The sequence below is a fragment of the Phanerochaete carnosa genome, assembly GCF_000300595.1.
Source record: "Phanerochaete carnosa HHB-10118-sp unplaced genomic scaffold PHACAscaffold_29, whole genome shotgun sequence".
NCBI lineage: Eukaryota > Fungi > Basidiomycota > Agaricomycetes > Polyporales > Phanerochaetaceae > Phanerochaete > Phanerochaete carnosa.
This window is the reverse complement of record NW_006767656.1, coordinates 1,116-16,502: the sequence shown is the minus strand read 5'-3', so window position 1 is coordinate 16,502 and position 15,387 is coordinate 1,116. Positions and strand designations below refer to the sequence as shown.

Sequence of the window (15,387 nt, the reverse complement as noted above, 5' to 3'; positions counted from 1 at the left end):
GAGCGTTCCAATGACAATAAGGCTGTGACGGCTGCTGTCTCCTGCGCGCCCATGCACTTAGGTAGCGGGAGCCTGTGTTGTGCGCTTGAGCCTTGCCTCCCGCGATGCTCTGCGATGCTTGGTGCAGTGCTCTGTGGCACACTTTCATCCGAGCATTGGATTACTATGGCCACTGCGCAACAAACGTTCGTCGGGTGAGGGGTGCCCGATAAGCGCTTAAGCCTTGCATAATTGGAGGCTTTATTGGCATTGATTGGTGAGATGGCCGACAGTTTGGCTGGGGGAGATATGGCGTGTTTAAGAGCAAAAGAGAAGCCGCGTTTCAATCTCGTGGAAGGACTCCCGAGTAGCTATGAATCAAACTGCTAGTGGGTACCTGCTGAACATCTTTAGTCTGGTGGACCTCATGAGACAAACCTCTTCCTCTCTTGTGAGAATAGAGGTCCAAAAATATATGTAATACTTTTCACAGATATAGCACTTAGAGCTGAACTTTTTTTCCTGGGAAGAAGTGATGCTGTTTGCAAAAAAAAAATTACATATATTTTTGGACCTTCATTTGCCGAAAGATAAGCCTAAATGTAGAGCATTTACCTTGCAGGTAGTCCAGCGTCCCAAAGTGAGGCGCGGGAATTAAATGCCTATTCCGACGTGGCCTATTGCTCTGCCCATTCACTTCAATGCACACAGTTTAGTCTTTTTTTTTTTGTTCCTGTATTTAAAGTGCTACCAACGTAGGGTAATGTACACCTGTCTACTAGCATCCGTAGAGGCACGGGAGTCCATGGCTCCAATAAATAGTAGACAATACGAAGAAAGGAAAATGTCTCAGTGCTTACTGTGTGACAGTGAGCGTGGCCATATCTCAATATATGCACACAGTCTAGTCACTACGTAAAGCTATTATATGCTAATATACCCCGCAACACTTTAATATTAGTTTTGAATCTTTGTCTCTAAGATTATAGCTCTACAGTAATCCTCTTCAACCACTTTGGCCAGCCAGACACGTGGTGCAATAAGATACTGACGTGATGCAGGCATGGTTACTGAGATCTGGCTTGCGCTCATCTAGCATCCAGCCGTCCACCGACTTTCGGCACAACTTCTACCTGCACCATTCTCATACAATGTCGAGTAAGACACAAACATTCAATCCTGGTACCAATGCGCGTGCACCGTCTCCATTTGACGGAAAGAAACCCACAGACATCATTATATCGACCTTTGATCACGTCAACTTCTATCTTGTCAAAGTGATTCTGATCATAGCATCGCCTTTTTTTAAGGACATGTTCTCCCTCGCTCAGCCCCCGAAGGAGGTGTCTACAGAACTGGACCACATTGATGTCTCTGAAGACTGCATCACCTTTGAAACCCTCATGCGCCTTTGCTATCCTGTCAGTCAGCCGAAGATAACTGACTGGACACTTCTGGAGAAAGTATTGGAAGCAGCTATGAAATATCAGATGGAGGTTGCCGCTGATCTGCTCAAAGTTACACTCCGCGACTTCATAACCCAGAAGCTGCTGCAGAGCTTTGCAGTGGCTTGTCGACTGCAGCTTGAAGAGGAAGCAGTATTGGCGGCCAAGACATGGAAGACCTGGACAAAGTCCCTCACGGATAAGTCTGACACTTTCACGTCCACCTTCGCTGGTGGTACCTATATCCCCGAGATGTCCACCATGTCCTCTGCAACCTATTTCTGACTCTTGCAATATCTCCGTGGCGCAGAGCTCACTAAATTCACAATCCCTCCTATGCGGACCTTCCCACATCTCTTGTTGCGGAAACCGCGATCTGCTTGTGTGACTTTGGATGCAGACTGTGTCCTCTGCTCTATCGATGGCGAAGCTTTCCCGGTGCACTCTGTGGTGCTTCAAGTCAGGTACGCTGAGAAACTCCTCGAGAGAAGTACCACAGGTGGCACAAGTGATGGAGAGAAGCAAGAAATACCTGTTGGTTTGGATAGCAATATTCTGCAGGCCGTACTAAACTTTTGCTACCCGATGCGATATTTCACCTCGCAGGACCTGTGCGAACTCGTTAGAGTATCCGATGGCACAAGGAGGCTCGGGACGCAGCAGGTGGCGGCCGCAGCCAGGCAGCAGATGATGAAGAGTGCTGAGACAGAACTGCTGTCTGTCTACCTGCTAGCTGGGCTCAACAAATGGGTGGAGGAAGCAAAGGAGACAGCGATGCATGCAGTCCTGTAAGGCGTACACGACGCCTATGTGCCCGAGATGGAAGAAGCACCTGCATCAGTATACCAGGCTCTCCTGGAGTTCCAGCACCTGTCACGCAGCACAGTTGCAGCAATTGTCTCTACACATGTGCCCAATGCTTTGACTTGGCAGACAGTCTTAGCCAACTGTCTCGAGGTCTTACCAGTCTCACTGCCTCTCTCATTTGTGGAGAAGATGCTTCAGGAGTCAGATCGTGGATCACAGGAGTATTGTTATTCTTGCCACATGAATCACCCCTATGGATTTGACAGTGAGTGCCCTCATAACGCAGGAGTAATCAGCAAGGTTTCAACCATGCCGGATGCAAACATAGCTATGGAAAAAGATATAAAGGACGCATTGGCTAAAGTAAGTAGCAAGCACACAGTAATGACGAGGCTTGTTTACAAAGAACTTCACCAGCTCCCACTGAATCTTCAAGCTCAGGCAAGGTCACAAAATACTGCCTCTGCACATGCGCGTGACTGGAAAAAGGGCAATAAAGGTTGCCGCTGAGTGTTGCTACATCACATTATCTGAGATATTAGCTAGCTTTTTGGTAGTGGCCGGGTCGTGCTTGGGTTTATGATTCAAGCGTACTACCAGCTACCGTTTACTTACATGACCGTCAGCAGATGCACAAGTTCCAAGAGTGACAGTACGAACTAGTGATTCATGTATGAAAGTCAAATTCAGCAGTACCCCTCACAGCTCCCACTCCTGATTTGCTCTGGACATCGACCCTCCTTGGCTGCATTGCCCTCTCCATGATGCCTACCTCATTCATGCTCAGCCCGTGTTGACGTTGAGTGAGCGGTCAAAGTAGGCATCAATGTGACCTGTAGTGGTCTGAAGCTGGCGAAGGACACCGAGGCTGCTTTACAAGTGCAGAATGGCTTTTGGTTTGTATATATTCTGTAAGCATCTTGTCTTCAATATAGCATATGTCCATCATGTTCCAAGGGAGTTTGTAGGCACCCGGACATAGATTTATAATACCGATACTGACTTTGGCATAAATGTACTATGCATACACCGTAAATGTACACGTAGACTGTCCATAATATACTACATGTCCCCTTCTCCTAAGTCAAGGTGGGTGTGGTCCAATTGATCCAATTTGACTGCATCCACTGCGCTCCGCCAAATTGATTGTTGGTCAAGAACACGCTCGTATTGACGTTCTGGTCGAGCAGAAACTTGTTGAAGAACGCGTTGAGGTTCGGCATGAGCGAAGACAGCCATGCGCAGTGTGCATGCCCACCGATTTGCGCGAAACTATAATTGTCCGAGACGCCAAGTGCAGAAAAAATCGTGTGGGTGGCGGTGACACAACCCCAGGCACTCATGGGCAAGAGCCAGTTGTAGTCCGTGTTTTCAAACGAGACCAGAGCGCGCGGCGCGACAAGGCCCATAAGCATGTGGTAGTCATATGAGAGCACGGGCAGGTTGTTCACGTAGTTGGCGAAGTTCGTGCTGAACCAGATGTTCTCTGTCACGATCTCTGTTGCTGTCTGCACATTGTTTCCCGTGTCACTCTCATACTTGCTCAGCCACCAACACGTGTCCCCACCAGAGCCTGACTCCTGCAGGATGGTAAGCGCAATACACAGTTTCAGCACACCCGCCATCAGTGTGCTCTTGCCATCGTGCGAGCAGCCCGTAACCGCGAGGCACTGCGTGTTGATTTGGGCAGACGGGGTCTGTTTGAGCGCGTCAATGATGCGGCTGACATCTCAGGCCCAGGCGGTCATAGCGCTGGTGGTGGCACTGGAATTGTAGAGGTTGTAGAAGAGACCTTTGCCTCTGCTTGTGGTGTCTGTTTGCTGGGCCATGTCGCTGTTTGAGTAGGTCAAGGTGGCAGTCTGTGACAGACGTCAGTAATGAACTCAGCAGCGTGAAGATAGACAAATGTACTCTGCAGGAATGGGAATACTACTGCCTTCGAAAGCAATGACCAGCGGCCAGCCATTGGCCAGGAGAGTGCCACTCAGGAAGGAAATGGTCAGTGCGAAGCTGATAGACTGCCCGGCGTTGGTGACAGTGATACTGAGTGTGCCAGTGGAGCCGCTCTTTGAGAACGGCGCGCTAATAGACTGAGGCGGACTCCGAAGGGCACCGGCCTCATAGCCCTGGATGAGTGCGCTGATCTGCTGCTGGCGGCAGGTGAAGTCATCCTTTGTCTGCATGGGTGTGCCATCGTTGAAGATGAAGGGGTTCAGAAGCTCCACATTATTGAAGCCAGAGATAGTAGAGGCGACAGAGCACATCATAGAACTGGTGCCTGTGGGTCCAGTGGACAGAGCAGATGATGTGAGGGACAAGACCGTTGTCGAAGGTGGAGGTGGCACAACAGTGGTCGCAGTGCCTGGCAAACATTGCGAGTAGTAGGGGTTCAAGACTGTGCAGACTGTTCCGGAAATACAGGTTGTCGCCCTGGCTGATTTTGAATATTAAGATAGGCCTCCAAGCAAACAACATTTGATGCTTACCCCACCCAATACCGCCACACTGTCTCCACTCCTGGGCCTGAGCATTGACGTATGCGGGAAGGACAGCTATAAGAGTAGCAAGGTAGGTGGCGGATTTCATGTTAGTGAGATTGTCGAAGGGATACTAAGTCCTACAAAAGCAGCTGAGTAGCAGGAGATTATTTTATATATCACCCCGACAGATATTTTTGAAACTGTCAAGCAAATGGTGATGGCTTGGAGACATGAAATTCCGATGTAGACTCATTTCCATTGGCTATATGGATAGACATCAGCAGGCATTGGAGAAATTGTACGTTGAATGTCGCAAACGACAATAGAGCCAAGCGAGACAACGTTAGTCAGGACTGCTGTCGTAATGGTTACTTCATGGAGTCAGACTGCTGGCCTTCGCAGTACCACCATATACCTACACTACAAGTTCAGAGAATGGGTTACTTGCTCATGAGAAAATTTGCCTCAAAAAGCAGCTCACCACAACCAGGTCGACACTGAGTCACGGGTTCTTCTAATGTTTTACAGCATTATGGCTAGCAGGTGACAGGCACCAGCCTTCGCCCTTGTTCAAAGCTTGCCATTTAACGGTCCGCCGTAGATGATCTTCAATTATGTGGCTTGAATTTGTCTCAAGTACTGGCAACTCCAAAGAAGACAGTGTCAGTGGGCGACCACATGGCATCGATACCTCTGGCACCTTCTTGCCAAGACACCGAGAATTCTCAGTGTCGCAAGGTACAAACCCCGCCCTGCCTGGGTCACTATGATGTTCAAAATTGCACTAGCCGTTCTCTGCAGCGGTTGCTGCTGCCCGTGACAGGCCTCTGCATGCTTCAAGTTGCTCCGAGAGCGACCGATTCAGGCGCATGTCAGGCGCTCCGACCCTTTGCCTAATATTATGTAATACTGCTGCCAATCCTGCTGAATTTGAAAGTCTAGTGCGTTGTTCTCAGATGTCAAACACTGGTTGACCAGTGAGCCCAGTAAATGGCATGCCTGGACGGTCCTCTCGTTACACAGATCTATCCAATTCCGAACATTGGCGGTTGACAAACCAGATGCAGTTGCCGGCAAGTGACTATACATGCCGCATCAGCAACTTTCCTTAGTCTCCCTCATCTTACCTCAAGAGCTCACTATTCTGAAGCTACATGAGGTTGCGCCTCTGTAGCATGTTTGAGCATACAAGCTCGCACATTAGTTTGAGCCTTAATTTCTGCACCCATGCAACTGCTCACGAGGTACAACAAATGTGTTCTATCACGCCAGGTTACCCACTGGGCTTTGCTCTACAGCCAGTCAGCTGTTTGCCCTACTCCATCCATTGTCATCTCCCCCCTATCGTGGCTTCGCATCATCAAGTCATCTGGTCAATGGGCACCCGTCTTCTTACAACAGGAGCTCAAAGTTGCCGATAGCAGCTGGAATATTGAGCACCTTACAAGCTAATTTCTTTCCTCTACTAGTTTTGGTAACTGGACAGTGGAACATTGCCTTAAAGCTACTGGTAGAGTAGAGGGGCAAGAGATGACTGTCTCGCGCATGAAGTGCGTCCTCTCTTGTGTGTCTTTCAGCTCGAAGCTGAGTGTATACATACTTTGCGGACAGGGGGAAAGCCGTTGAGCTCGCCACCAACTGCTATGGGTTTCATGTCTACTAGAATGTGTTTGACTATGAGGAGGATATTCTAAAAACTCTTCGCAGTGAGTTTCTCACATGCAGGGCCCGGCTTCGACTGTTGGGCATGCTTGAGGCTAGCAGAACAGACGCTCAGTCTGTAGCTCAGAAGAAGGGAAGTCTCTATGATGTATTTACCTAGCAGAACGGATGCTCAGTCCGTACTGCAATACAGTCAGTACCCTACAGTGTTCATAATGAGAGGATATACGCACACTCAGAAGAAGGGAAGTCTCTGAGCATGCACAACAGGGAAAAGCGAGTAAATAAGGAAAGCGGCAGGTGCCTTAGCAACTGGTGAGTCAGGAACGAAATAACAAACACGCTATCTAATAAAATACTGTCCAATAGGAATCTGAGTCATCCCGAGACATGTGCGTGCGAGCGCACGAGCCCAAAATCCAACAGATATCAGGTGGCTCATTGTTTCCGAGTTGCTCCTTAGTGGTCCCTCGCAAACTTTGGCCAACAGACATGCTTCTCATTTCTCAAGCAACATACTTTTTGTGAGCATGAATTCAGATCACAATTCAGCTGGACCATGACGCTGCCATCGGCTTCACTCACTCCATCCTCTAGATCGATCTGCTCTGTGCTTCGTATCAGCTGGCACGAAGTCCAGTGCTAACAAGTTTCCAAACAACAGGTGAGCTCCCGCTTACTTGCCATGAGACCAGGCTGCTGATCGTTCAGCTATGATCCCAACTAGTACATGTATCTTGGACAAGGCTATAACCTGCTGTGGCTGCAGCACACACTTGAAAACTTTGGAAACTCTGCACCTACTGTGCCCAGCATAGTATGCCCTATCCTCTCTTACCAGCTTTAGAGACTGATCTGGAGGTGTGCGCAATCTTTGAGATGCTGTCTATTCAGATATTGTTTATGCGCTTCCAGTGGTTGGCAGGCAGTGATTGTTGACCTCGCTTTGTCGGCCACCGAGAGCTAGCTGATTGCGAGCATCTTGCCTAACATGCGTACACTGAACTGTGGTTCAATGCAACGTGCTAACACTTTCACAGGCAGACAAAGATCAGCGCACCTTGCTCTATGACTCTATCTACAGGGTATATCATGATCCTTCACAGATGCAAAACCAGGTCTTCAGTCATCTGGCTGTTGCATGTCGACACTTGTTACAGTTCTTGGCTGTTGGTCACTGACAGGTTGTCGGCCTCAGGCAGCAATTGTATGCATGCCTATTATGGCTATTTATTGTTTTAGACCATCTCTCATTGACCCTGCATATTTCAATCAGCATATCTTACAGCATCCTATACCGGCAGCTCGTCCAATGCCAAAATGTTCACCTTGTGTATTAGCAGGCCAGTCGGCATCCTAGTATCTCTTCACTGATACCAATGGGCCACTATACACCCTTTGTCAAGCGTTCGCTTTGAGATTGCGCAGAGGGGCACTCTAGATGATCGCACGGGTGGCAGAGTCATTGGTGAAATGATGCCATAGATACTATAATGATATGCACATAAGAGATTAACGTCGAAATTACTATGAGTTGTCTGTGTCATTGTTGTAAGTTTGATGGGCACAGTCAACAACAGCATGGCAAGAAGGACATGCTTTTCTTTTGTACCGTGGAGGCAGGTCTTTGTACTGCCCAACCCTACCGATCATCTGCACATTCACACAGATACCGAACAGCGGTGTGCCGCCATTTGGAACATGACTAACATCGCAGGAATGAGTGAAAAGGAGGCATGTAGTGACAAGGATTAAAACACACATCACAAAAGGTATTCCTTCCATGCAATTGCCCCATGCGAATCCTCCCGGTGCTGATTTGAGCCCCCTCCCTTGGCAAGTACCCTGAAGCTGTTGATGTTGTCTTGAAGTACTTTGCTTCTCTGACATTGAGTGATATTCTGGTATGAGAACTGCTCTATCTCTGCAGAGGGGAGGGGGGAGCTGAGATTGAACAAGCATGACTTTCATCAAATTGCGTACACGGAATGCCATCTTCTATGTTGCCGTACACGACGCAGGCCTTTGATGGGGCATAAGAAACATTTGCTTGTTGTGGCTGGAAGAAGGTTCGTCATGAGACCTAGCACAATCTCGTAAACACAATGGCCAGCTTTTGGTGAAACTCGCTGTAGCTGGGATGGTTGTGCACAGCGGACTCCACAGTTGGGACCAAATAACCTGCAGTACAGTGACAACCATGAATAAATGTAATAAACCAGTAAAAGCAGGGCGTACCCAAACTGCTATAATAGTCTGTCAGAATAGCCTTCTTCCCCACTACCTCCCAAACAGGCAAAGTAAACAGGGACCCATCTTCGCAGGTCCTATATGGTATACCGCACCTGCTATTCATCAAGTGAGCAAGTAGTACAAGTTAATGGCTACTTTTATTTAGCTCACATGCATGGCTTAATAATGGCCTCTACAACTTGCTGTATCCACTTATGGCGCTGGACATGGTCGGAGCTCTGTACAATTGCTTTCAGAGAGTTTGCAAGGATCTGGTTGATGTAGTTCTTGGCCTAGGTGGGATTCAAAGGATAAGCGTCATAGTTGTAGCAAAGCTAAGGCCTACAAACGTCTTCCCCATTCCAGCTAAAGACACGGGCAATGTCAACATCTTTGCCATTGGCAGTGAGCACAAACATCATGACTTGAAGTCCTGCTTCAAGAAAATTGAAAGGAATGTTTGATATTGGATAGATTGCTGGGGGTGGCGTCCTGCTAAGAAAGAGGTTAGTCATTTAATGCAAATCAACGGCGGAATTGCAATGAACGTACCGCGGCATTGCAAGTGGGATAGCTTAGGAGACGTTGAAGAATGACCACAAAAACTAGCTAGTCCTGTCCATGAGCAGCTTACAACGCTGGACTGGGCTCGATGGCCAACTTCTTGAACTTCAGAAGAGGTGCCGCAAATTGAGACTGACAAAGAGCCGGGATCTGAAGCAATCGGAAGTGTGGCTCCCATGCTACAGTCATCAATAGTCTCTCAGTCTAGAGTTGTTCCAAACTTTGACTTTAGAGCCATCGAGGATACAGCTGTTCGTCCAAGTCACTCCACTGCGGCGGTCACAATTGCGCTATTGCAGCAAGTTACTCAGCCATTTCGAGAGGTACCAAAGCATAGTTCACTTACCTTTAGTTCTCGCTTGGCACGTGTACATGGCTCAGAGCTTTGCATGAGTAGGTTTCGCCGAGGCTACTCGTGGCGCTGTCTACACACATTCGTGGCAGGATGACAATATTGGCGCGACTGCAGTACTAGCGCCTAGCCAAGCGCAGCTTCTTGAGCCTCTCACACATGTGTTGTACTACTTTGCACACTGTACCATAAACAATCAGAGCAGTAGGTGCAGATCAGTTGAACATTGTGGGTTAATAAGAGAGATCTTTCAAACCTGCAATAAATTATCTGGAATACACAGACGCTCGTAGGAGACCCGGAAACAGTCATCCTGCCACTGTCTGTCACATTGTAGCATTGACAGCACTTGAGTACTGTATCAAATAGCTGTGAGAGCCCTCCTAAATATATTTGAGCTGGAAGCTCTGTATGGTAGTTACAAAAATGATAACACCCTCCGACAAATTTTCAGAACTTGAAAACATTGCGGGCATTAGATAGAGACGCTGGGATACACTCGCAGCGAACCTTGTCGGATCTTGTCGGACTTTCAATTGAGCTCCACCATGAGCTTCAATATACTCCACATGTCTCTTCACCTGTTTGTTTTGTATCTACAATGTGACCTGCCTCAAGATATTGCATGCAGAGTACGCATGATTGTAAGCGGCTTAAACGGCTTAAGTGGTTTGTATCGCTTTACTGAGGGAGTTGCACAGGATACCCACCAAATGTCTCTTCGCATCTCCATCTTTCAGGAGCTTCCTGAAGATGTCCTATTCCTGTGCTTCTGCTACCTCACCATGCAGGATATCCTCAGTTTACACCAAGTACGTGTTCTAGCAAATATCATCAGTCTGGCCAAGTCTGAACCTACCCCAGAGATATGTAAGGCTTTCAAACAAGCGTCTCATTCAAAACAGCTCTGGTTGATTATACTAGAATACGATGTCGTCTCTGAAGGCCTCACCATTCCATATTACTGCCGCTCACTGGGTCTACTCTCGAGCGGCCAAACTGAGTCCCTCGCTCTCCACATCCTTCGACTCCGCCAAGCCTTACTCATGGATACAGAGGGTCGTCCGCCTGCTATGGTCACGTTCAACCAAACACACTCAGTGACTTGGGTCAGGCTGGTCCTGGGGCAGTGGGTTCTTGTCACATGTTCAAACCAGGTAACAAGCATTATCTGCCTCTGGTCACTCCAGCCGTTCTATCGCTCCAAGGGGCCTCCTGAAATTGTAGCCCAAGCTTCTCTTGAAGGACCTGTGGTGACTGGGCTGTTTAAGGTGCAGGACAATCAATCGATAATTGTTCTGGAGCTTCGAGCTGCATTGTGAGGCCATATGCTACTCTAATTTTTTCTTCATCTGACACTCCCTTCCTAGCCAAACTATCATTGAGATTCTATCTTTGCATATTTCAAACGATCAACGGCTGATTTTTGTCTGCCTTAAAAGGTTCAAGAATGATGTCTCGCACGTACGGTGCTTACGCAGGCCATCCATCGGCTTCTCTCTTCATCAGGAACGGAGTATAGCAAGTATTCTTGACTGGCGCACCCGTGAAGTGGTAAACCTCTGCAGGGCCCCTAGCAGCGACGTGAGTGTATTTGCAGCATTGATTGGCAAGGCTCTGATGTGCTGCAGGGCGGCACCATGGCAATAGCCATTGATAGTGGCCTAGTCGCTATTGTTACTGCCTGAAAGCTCGAGCTGTATAAATTGCACAAGCTCTCTGAAAGCTCTGCAACGTGTGAACATCTTTGTTCCATTTTGCTTGGCTGTTCTATCAGCTGGGCACAAGCAATGTTTACTTCATCGACTGCGTCTGAACAGTCAAAGCTCTGTGTATGCATTGATGGCCAGGACAGCCTCTTTGCATATACCAATACCACAGATTATCTTTGCTTGGCTTATTAAAGCAGCCCATACTATGAAACCAGTTGGTTTCGGTACTCTACCAGAGGGTCTGTCAGCTGAGAGACCTCACACATCAACTGAATATCAACTTGAACATCCTGCCTTACCAGCAATGTATGCTGCCGGTTTCTATGACTATGACGAGGCTCTTGGACTTGTGGTGTTCAGCAACACATGCAGCAAGCTCGCTATCTTCAACTTGAGCGCATTGTGTAATGCTTCACTTGAGGGGTGTTTCGAGGCCTTTCCTATACCTTACGATGATAGAAGGCATGAAGTTGAGGTCGTACCTGAAGTGAGCAGCTATTTTCTTCTGCATAAAGCCCCCTTCTGACACACGCACAGACAATGATTCCAGCTACGTTTGCGCCCCCATTCCCATACTTGGGACCTCTGATACCACCTCAGGAGTATGCTGACGCTCTCTGTGCACAATGGAAGGCAAGGCAGCCTGATCCAGTGCCCCAGCAATGGGAAGAACCTGATATTCCAGGGAACGACAAGGAAGTCCTCAGCTGGTTCAGGTGGAAAAACTTGATCCCTAAGATCCCTGACGGCATGATGGATATTGGTTAGCATATGGAGTACGCCTACCACTGCATAGGATCACTTGTGCTGCTTATGAAGGATGATCGGTATTTGCTGTTCACCACGGGCAATCTTCTGCTCGTGTGGGAATACGACGCACACACCCTGGAGGTAGTCTCACCTAGTGTTGCCGCGGATGAGCCACGAGTTGGACAGGTCCAAAATCCGGCATTATCCGCACATGGCGGATAACGATGAGTTGGCCACCAGATAATCCGGTGGGTTGTGGGAAAGCTGACAAAGACACTATATACGGTAGGCAACTGAACGCAGAGCGGATGGGGACTGGAGAGGCTCAAGTGAAGACGGCGTAACAGATGTATTAGGAAACTATTAGGACTCAGTCTCATTAATTAGCCTCTCTAGCTTGTCCACATGGCTGTCTGCAACCATTTTATCTATCTGTTCTACTGAGACTGCTGGTGCCAGATTGCCCTCGAAAGCTAGCCTGCCACGTGAAAAATTTAGCTTCTCACCGCGCTGCTGCAGATACAGATGCTTCAGAATTTGAAGCCTTTCCGTCACTTCGGGGGACATATTAGTCCTTTGGAGAGTGTCCATCTCCTTGCTCAATGAGAAGACGCGCTCGCACGGGACAGCAGAAGCTTGTATGGGCAGGATATCTAGTGCAACGCGATAGATCAGAGGAAAGCGATATTGATTGATCTGTGACGTAGTGAGTAACAGTAAGATAATGTACTGCAGTGACGTACCTGCCAGGTGTGACAGATATCAAAGTCTGGCCCTGTTTCGGTGTCAGGGAGAACACCCTCCTTCTTGTACCGGGTTGCCTCTTCCTCAACGGCATGGGCATAATCTACCTCCAGAATGTGACTATCATCAACATCTGGTTTGATGGTGGCCGCCTCGGGCTGTGTACTGCTTCTTTGAGCTGTAGCCGGGGTGCTTACAGACTCATCAGAGAGTTTTCGAAGCAGTGCGCGGATGCGGCCTATACTGTGAGCCTGTGAGCGAGCTGTGAAACTCTGAGATGGTGGGGAGACAGGCCGTTGGGGGGCAGATTGGACTGTAGAGAATGAATCCCTCGCCGATATTCGAGCATCTATAAGTAATACACCCAGGAGTAAGTTTAATGTGCATGTGCAATGAGGGAATCTACACACCGCTTTCCGAAGCCAGCGCCGGGCATCTGCAGCTTTCTTGGCTGTCCAGTGCTCGTCTATCCAGGTAAATTTGAAGCCAGGGTGTAAAACTGAAAAAAAGGCTTAGTATGACAAATTTTCCATTAATAAAAAATATGGCGCTCACCCATTGCAAGAGCATATGCTTTACTTTTCCGTGCGATGCTCAGATATTTGTGCAGCCGGCCAATTGACGCATTTATTGCGTGCTCGAGAGTACGGAGCTTACTACGCAGAGCACGCAATGCCTCTAGTAAGCTCTCGTACATGGATATTGAGAGTGGGAGGGTTGGTGTCTTCTCATACGAGAGAAGCTGCTGGATGCAGTGAAATACATGTAGAAACCTACAGATATCATGGAGGACTCGCAGCTCCATCTCAATGAGGGCGCTTTTGCGAATATCATTCTGCTTCTGTGCATTTAAAAATGCTTTGACTGCCTGAATAAGTAATATCCAATTGGGAACAAAGGTGAGGTTTTGCATGATTGAAAGGAGAGAAATACGAACCTCATATAGCTCAAGAGCGTGATCAATCATCATAAACAGCGCTGACCAGCGCGTGTCCACATCTCGAAGGAGCTCTTTCAGCTTGGGGCCAGAGGTTGAAGAGTCCAATGACTCAGCTGCGACAGCAATCAATGCCCACTTTGCTGCCATTGAGAGAGCAATAGCCTGGCGAAGATCTCTGTGGTGCTGCCAAGATGCTCAGCAAACACGTACTAATGCATGGCAGCGAGTCACAGGATCCTTTTGCAAGGCAGACAGATATGCAGAATCAGCCTGAAGCGCTGCATTGGATGTAGCGTCCATAGCACCGTCATTGTCAAGATCATCGTCACTGTCGTAGTCACTATCGTTGTCATGACTTGCATCTTTGCCGTGCTGATTGTTCTGTACCTTTGTCAGCATTTTGAGTCCAGCCTTGACAGCAATATTGATAATGTGCGGAAAGCATCTGTGACAAACAAAGCAGTCAGAGTTTAGAAAATACCCAAAGATGCAACTTTCTCACTGGACCCAGTTTCCAATGGGATCAAATGGTATCCCATCTTGTCTGAGGAGCCGCGCAAGCTCACACATCATGGTGTCATTGTTAGACGCATTGTCGAGCGTAATTTGACTGATTTACCATCAGTGTGAATAAATTAATCTTTGGTAGACAGTGAAGCTTCAAACTTTGTGCAGAATGCCATAATCCTTGAGTATACCATAGAATATTCCGGCAAGATTTACGCCGGTGTGATTCACAGGCACTGCTCAAAATGCGATCAGCTGAGAACATATCATGAGGTGTCCATTCTCGTCCTTTGCCATATAGTGTGCTGTAATTGCTATAAAGCCGAGGTGCTTGAGATTACTTCAAAGGTCAGATGTATACGAAATGCGGCCCTCGCTGACCTTAAAGGACTGTCAGCACAAAGTGCACAGTAAAACAAATCCAAGCACTGAAGTTTGTACCTTCAGCTCTTTGACAACCGCGCCAAAGTCCACTGCACAACGCTCCTTAATGAGGTCTGTGAGCATGGTGCGATGCGGGATGTCCATGTCCTCTAGGTGATTGCTTGCGTAGACGATGAGATCCCGGAACTCCGGACACTCGACAACATTGATGGACTGTGGTTTCAATGCAAGCGTAGTCAGCATAATTTCTGAGGAGAAGAAATGAGCAACTTACCTGATCATTAACCACCACAAAGCGAACAAGTTTGTTGCAAAATTCTGTCAGGCTGAAGGGTTTGCGAGCCTTTTCCGACAGCAAGGAATTGTTCGCAGGTACATCCCATCCTTTGAGCTTCTCCTTGGTCACCACTGACCAATAGTTCTGCGCGTGGTCCTTCTTCAGATGGCGACACACATTTCCAGTGATCCCATCACTGTTCTTCCATGCTCTCCACTTTGTCCTGGCTCAAGATAAATGTGACTACACAAAGAAGACAAATAAATAGTGGCCACTTACGGACAAAGGCGACACCTCACGTAAGAAGATGTTGGGCGACGCCTTGATGGCGTAGAGACTGGTGCAGGAGCCTCAACATCGGTGTCATTATATCTGACGCCATCGGTGAAATTGGCTGGTGCACCTTTCGTCTGCGCCGGTAGGACATGAAACCAGACATCGGATGCAAGTGTCGAGTTCTCCGACATGTTGCTGGCTGCTAGCAGCGAGCAAAAATCCACATTGGATTTTTGCGAAGCTGTCAGTGGTGTTGAGTCAGCGTTGCTGGGCTCA

General features: G+C 48.1%; 6 protein-coding genes across 6 annotated transcripts; 4 read left to right on the top strand and 2 right to left on the bottom strand.

The window, feature by feature from the left end:
* Positions 1–1,175: 1,175 nt before the first annotated feature.
* Positions 1,176–1,475, top strand: PHACADRAFT_54566 (uncharacterized protein; the record flags this gene model as incomplete). The annotated part of the gene is made up of 1 exon (XM_007402130.1): positions 1,176–1,475. A coding segment is annotated over one exon (300 nt), but the record flags the coding sequence as incomplete, so codon positions are not given.
* A 768-nt stretch (positions 1,476–2,243) lies between these two features.
* PHACADRAFT_33549 (uncharacterized protein) lies at positions 2,244–2,741 on the top strand (the record flags this gene model as incomplete). The annotated part of the gene is made up of 1 exon (XM_007402129.1): positions 2,244–2,741. The coding sequence occupies one exon, from the start codon at positions 2,244–2,246 to the stop codon at positions 2,739–2,741; it is 498 nt and encodes a 165-aa protein (XP_007402191.1).
* A 569-nt stretch (positions 2,742–3,310) lies between these two features.
* Positions 3,311–4,817, bottom strand: PHACADRAFT_179285 (carbohydrate esterase family 15 protein; the record flags this gene model as incomplete). Its single annotated transcript, XM_007402128.1, has 4 exons — positions 3,311–3,960; positions 3,997–4,064; positions 4,143–4,665; positions 4,718–4,817. The coding sequence occupies 4 exons, from the start codon at positions 4,815–4,817 to the stop codon at positions 3,311–3,313; spliced, it is 1,341 nt and encodes a 446-aa protein (XP_007402190.1).
* A 5,489-nt stretch (positions 4,818–10,306) lies between these two features.
* On the top strand, positions 10,307–11,171 carry PHACADRAFT_107131 (uncharacterized protein; the record flags this gene model as incomplete). The annotated part of the gene is made up of 2 exons (XM_007402127.1): positions 10,307–10,839; positions 10,892–11,171. The coding sequence occupies 2 exons, from the start codon at positions 10,307–10,309 to the stop codon at positions 11,169–11,171; spliced, it is 813 nt and encodes a 270-aa protein (XP_007402189.1).
* Positions 11,172–11,537: 366 nt separating this feature from the next.
* PHACADRAFT_201841 (uncharacterized protein) lies at positions 11,538–12,001 on the top strand (the record flags this gene model as incomplete). Its single annotated transcript, XM_007402126.1, has 2 exons — positions 11,538–11,720; positions 11,771–12,001. 2 exons carry the CDS (start codon positions 11,538–11,540, stop codon positions 11,999–12,001), a joined length of 414 nt encoding a protein of 137 aa, XP_007402188.1.
* A 1,258-nt stretch (positions 12,002–13,259) lies between these two features.
* PHACADRAFT_107133 (uncharacterized protein) lies at positions 13,260–14,144 on the bottom strand (the record flags this gene model as incomplete). The annotated part of the gene is made up of 3 exons (XM_007402125.1): positions 13,260–13,595; positions 13,665–13,861; positions 14,009–14,144. Coding segments are annotated over 3 exons (669 nt in total), but the record flags the coding sequence as incomplete, so codon positions are not given.
* Positions 14,145–15,387: the final 1,243 nt, after the last annotated feature.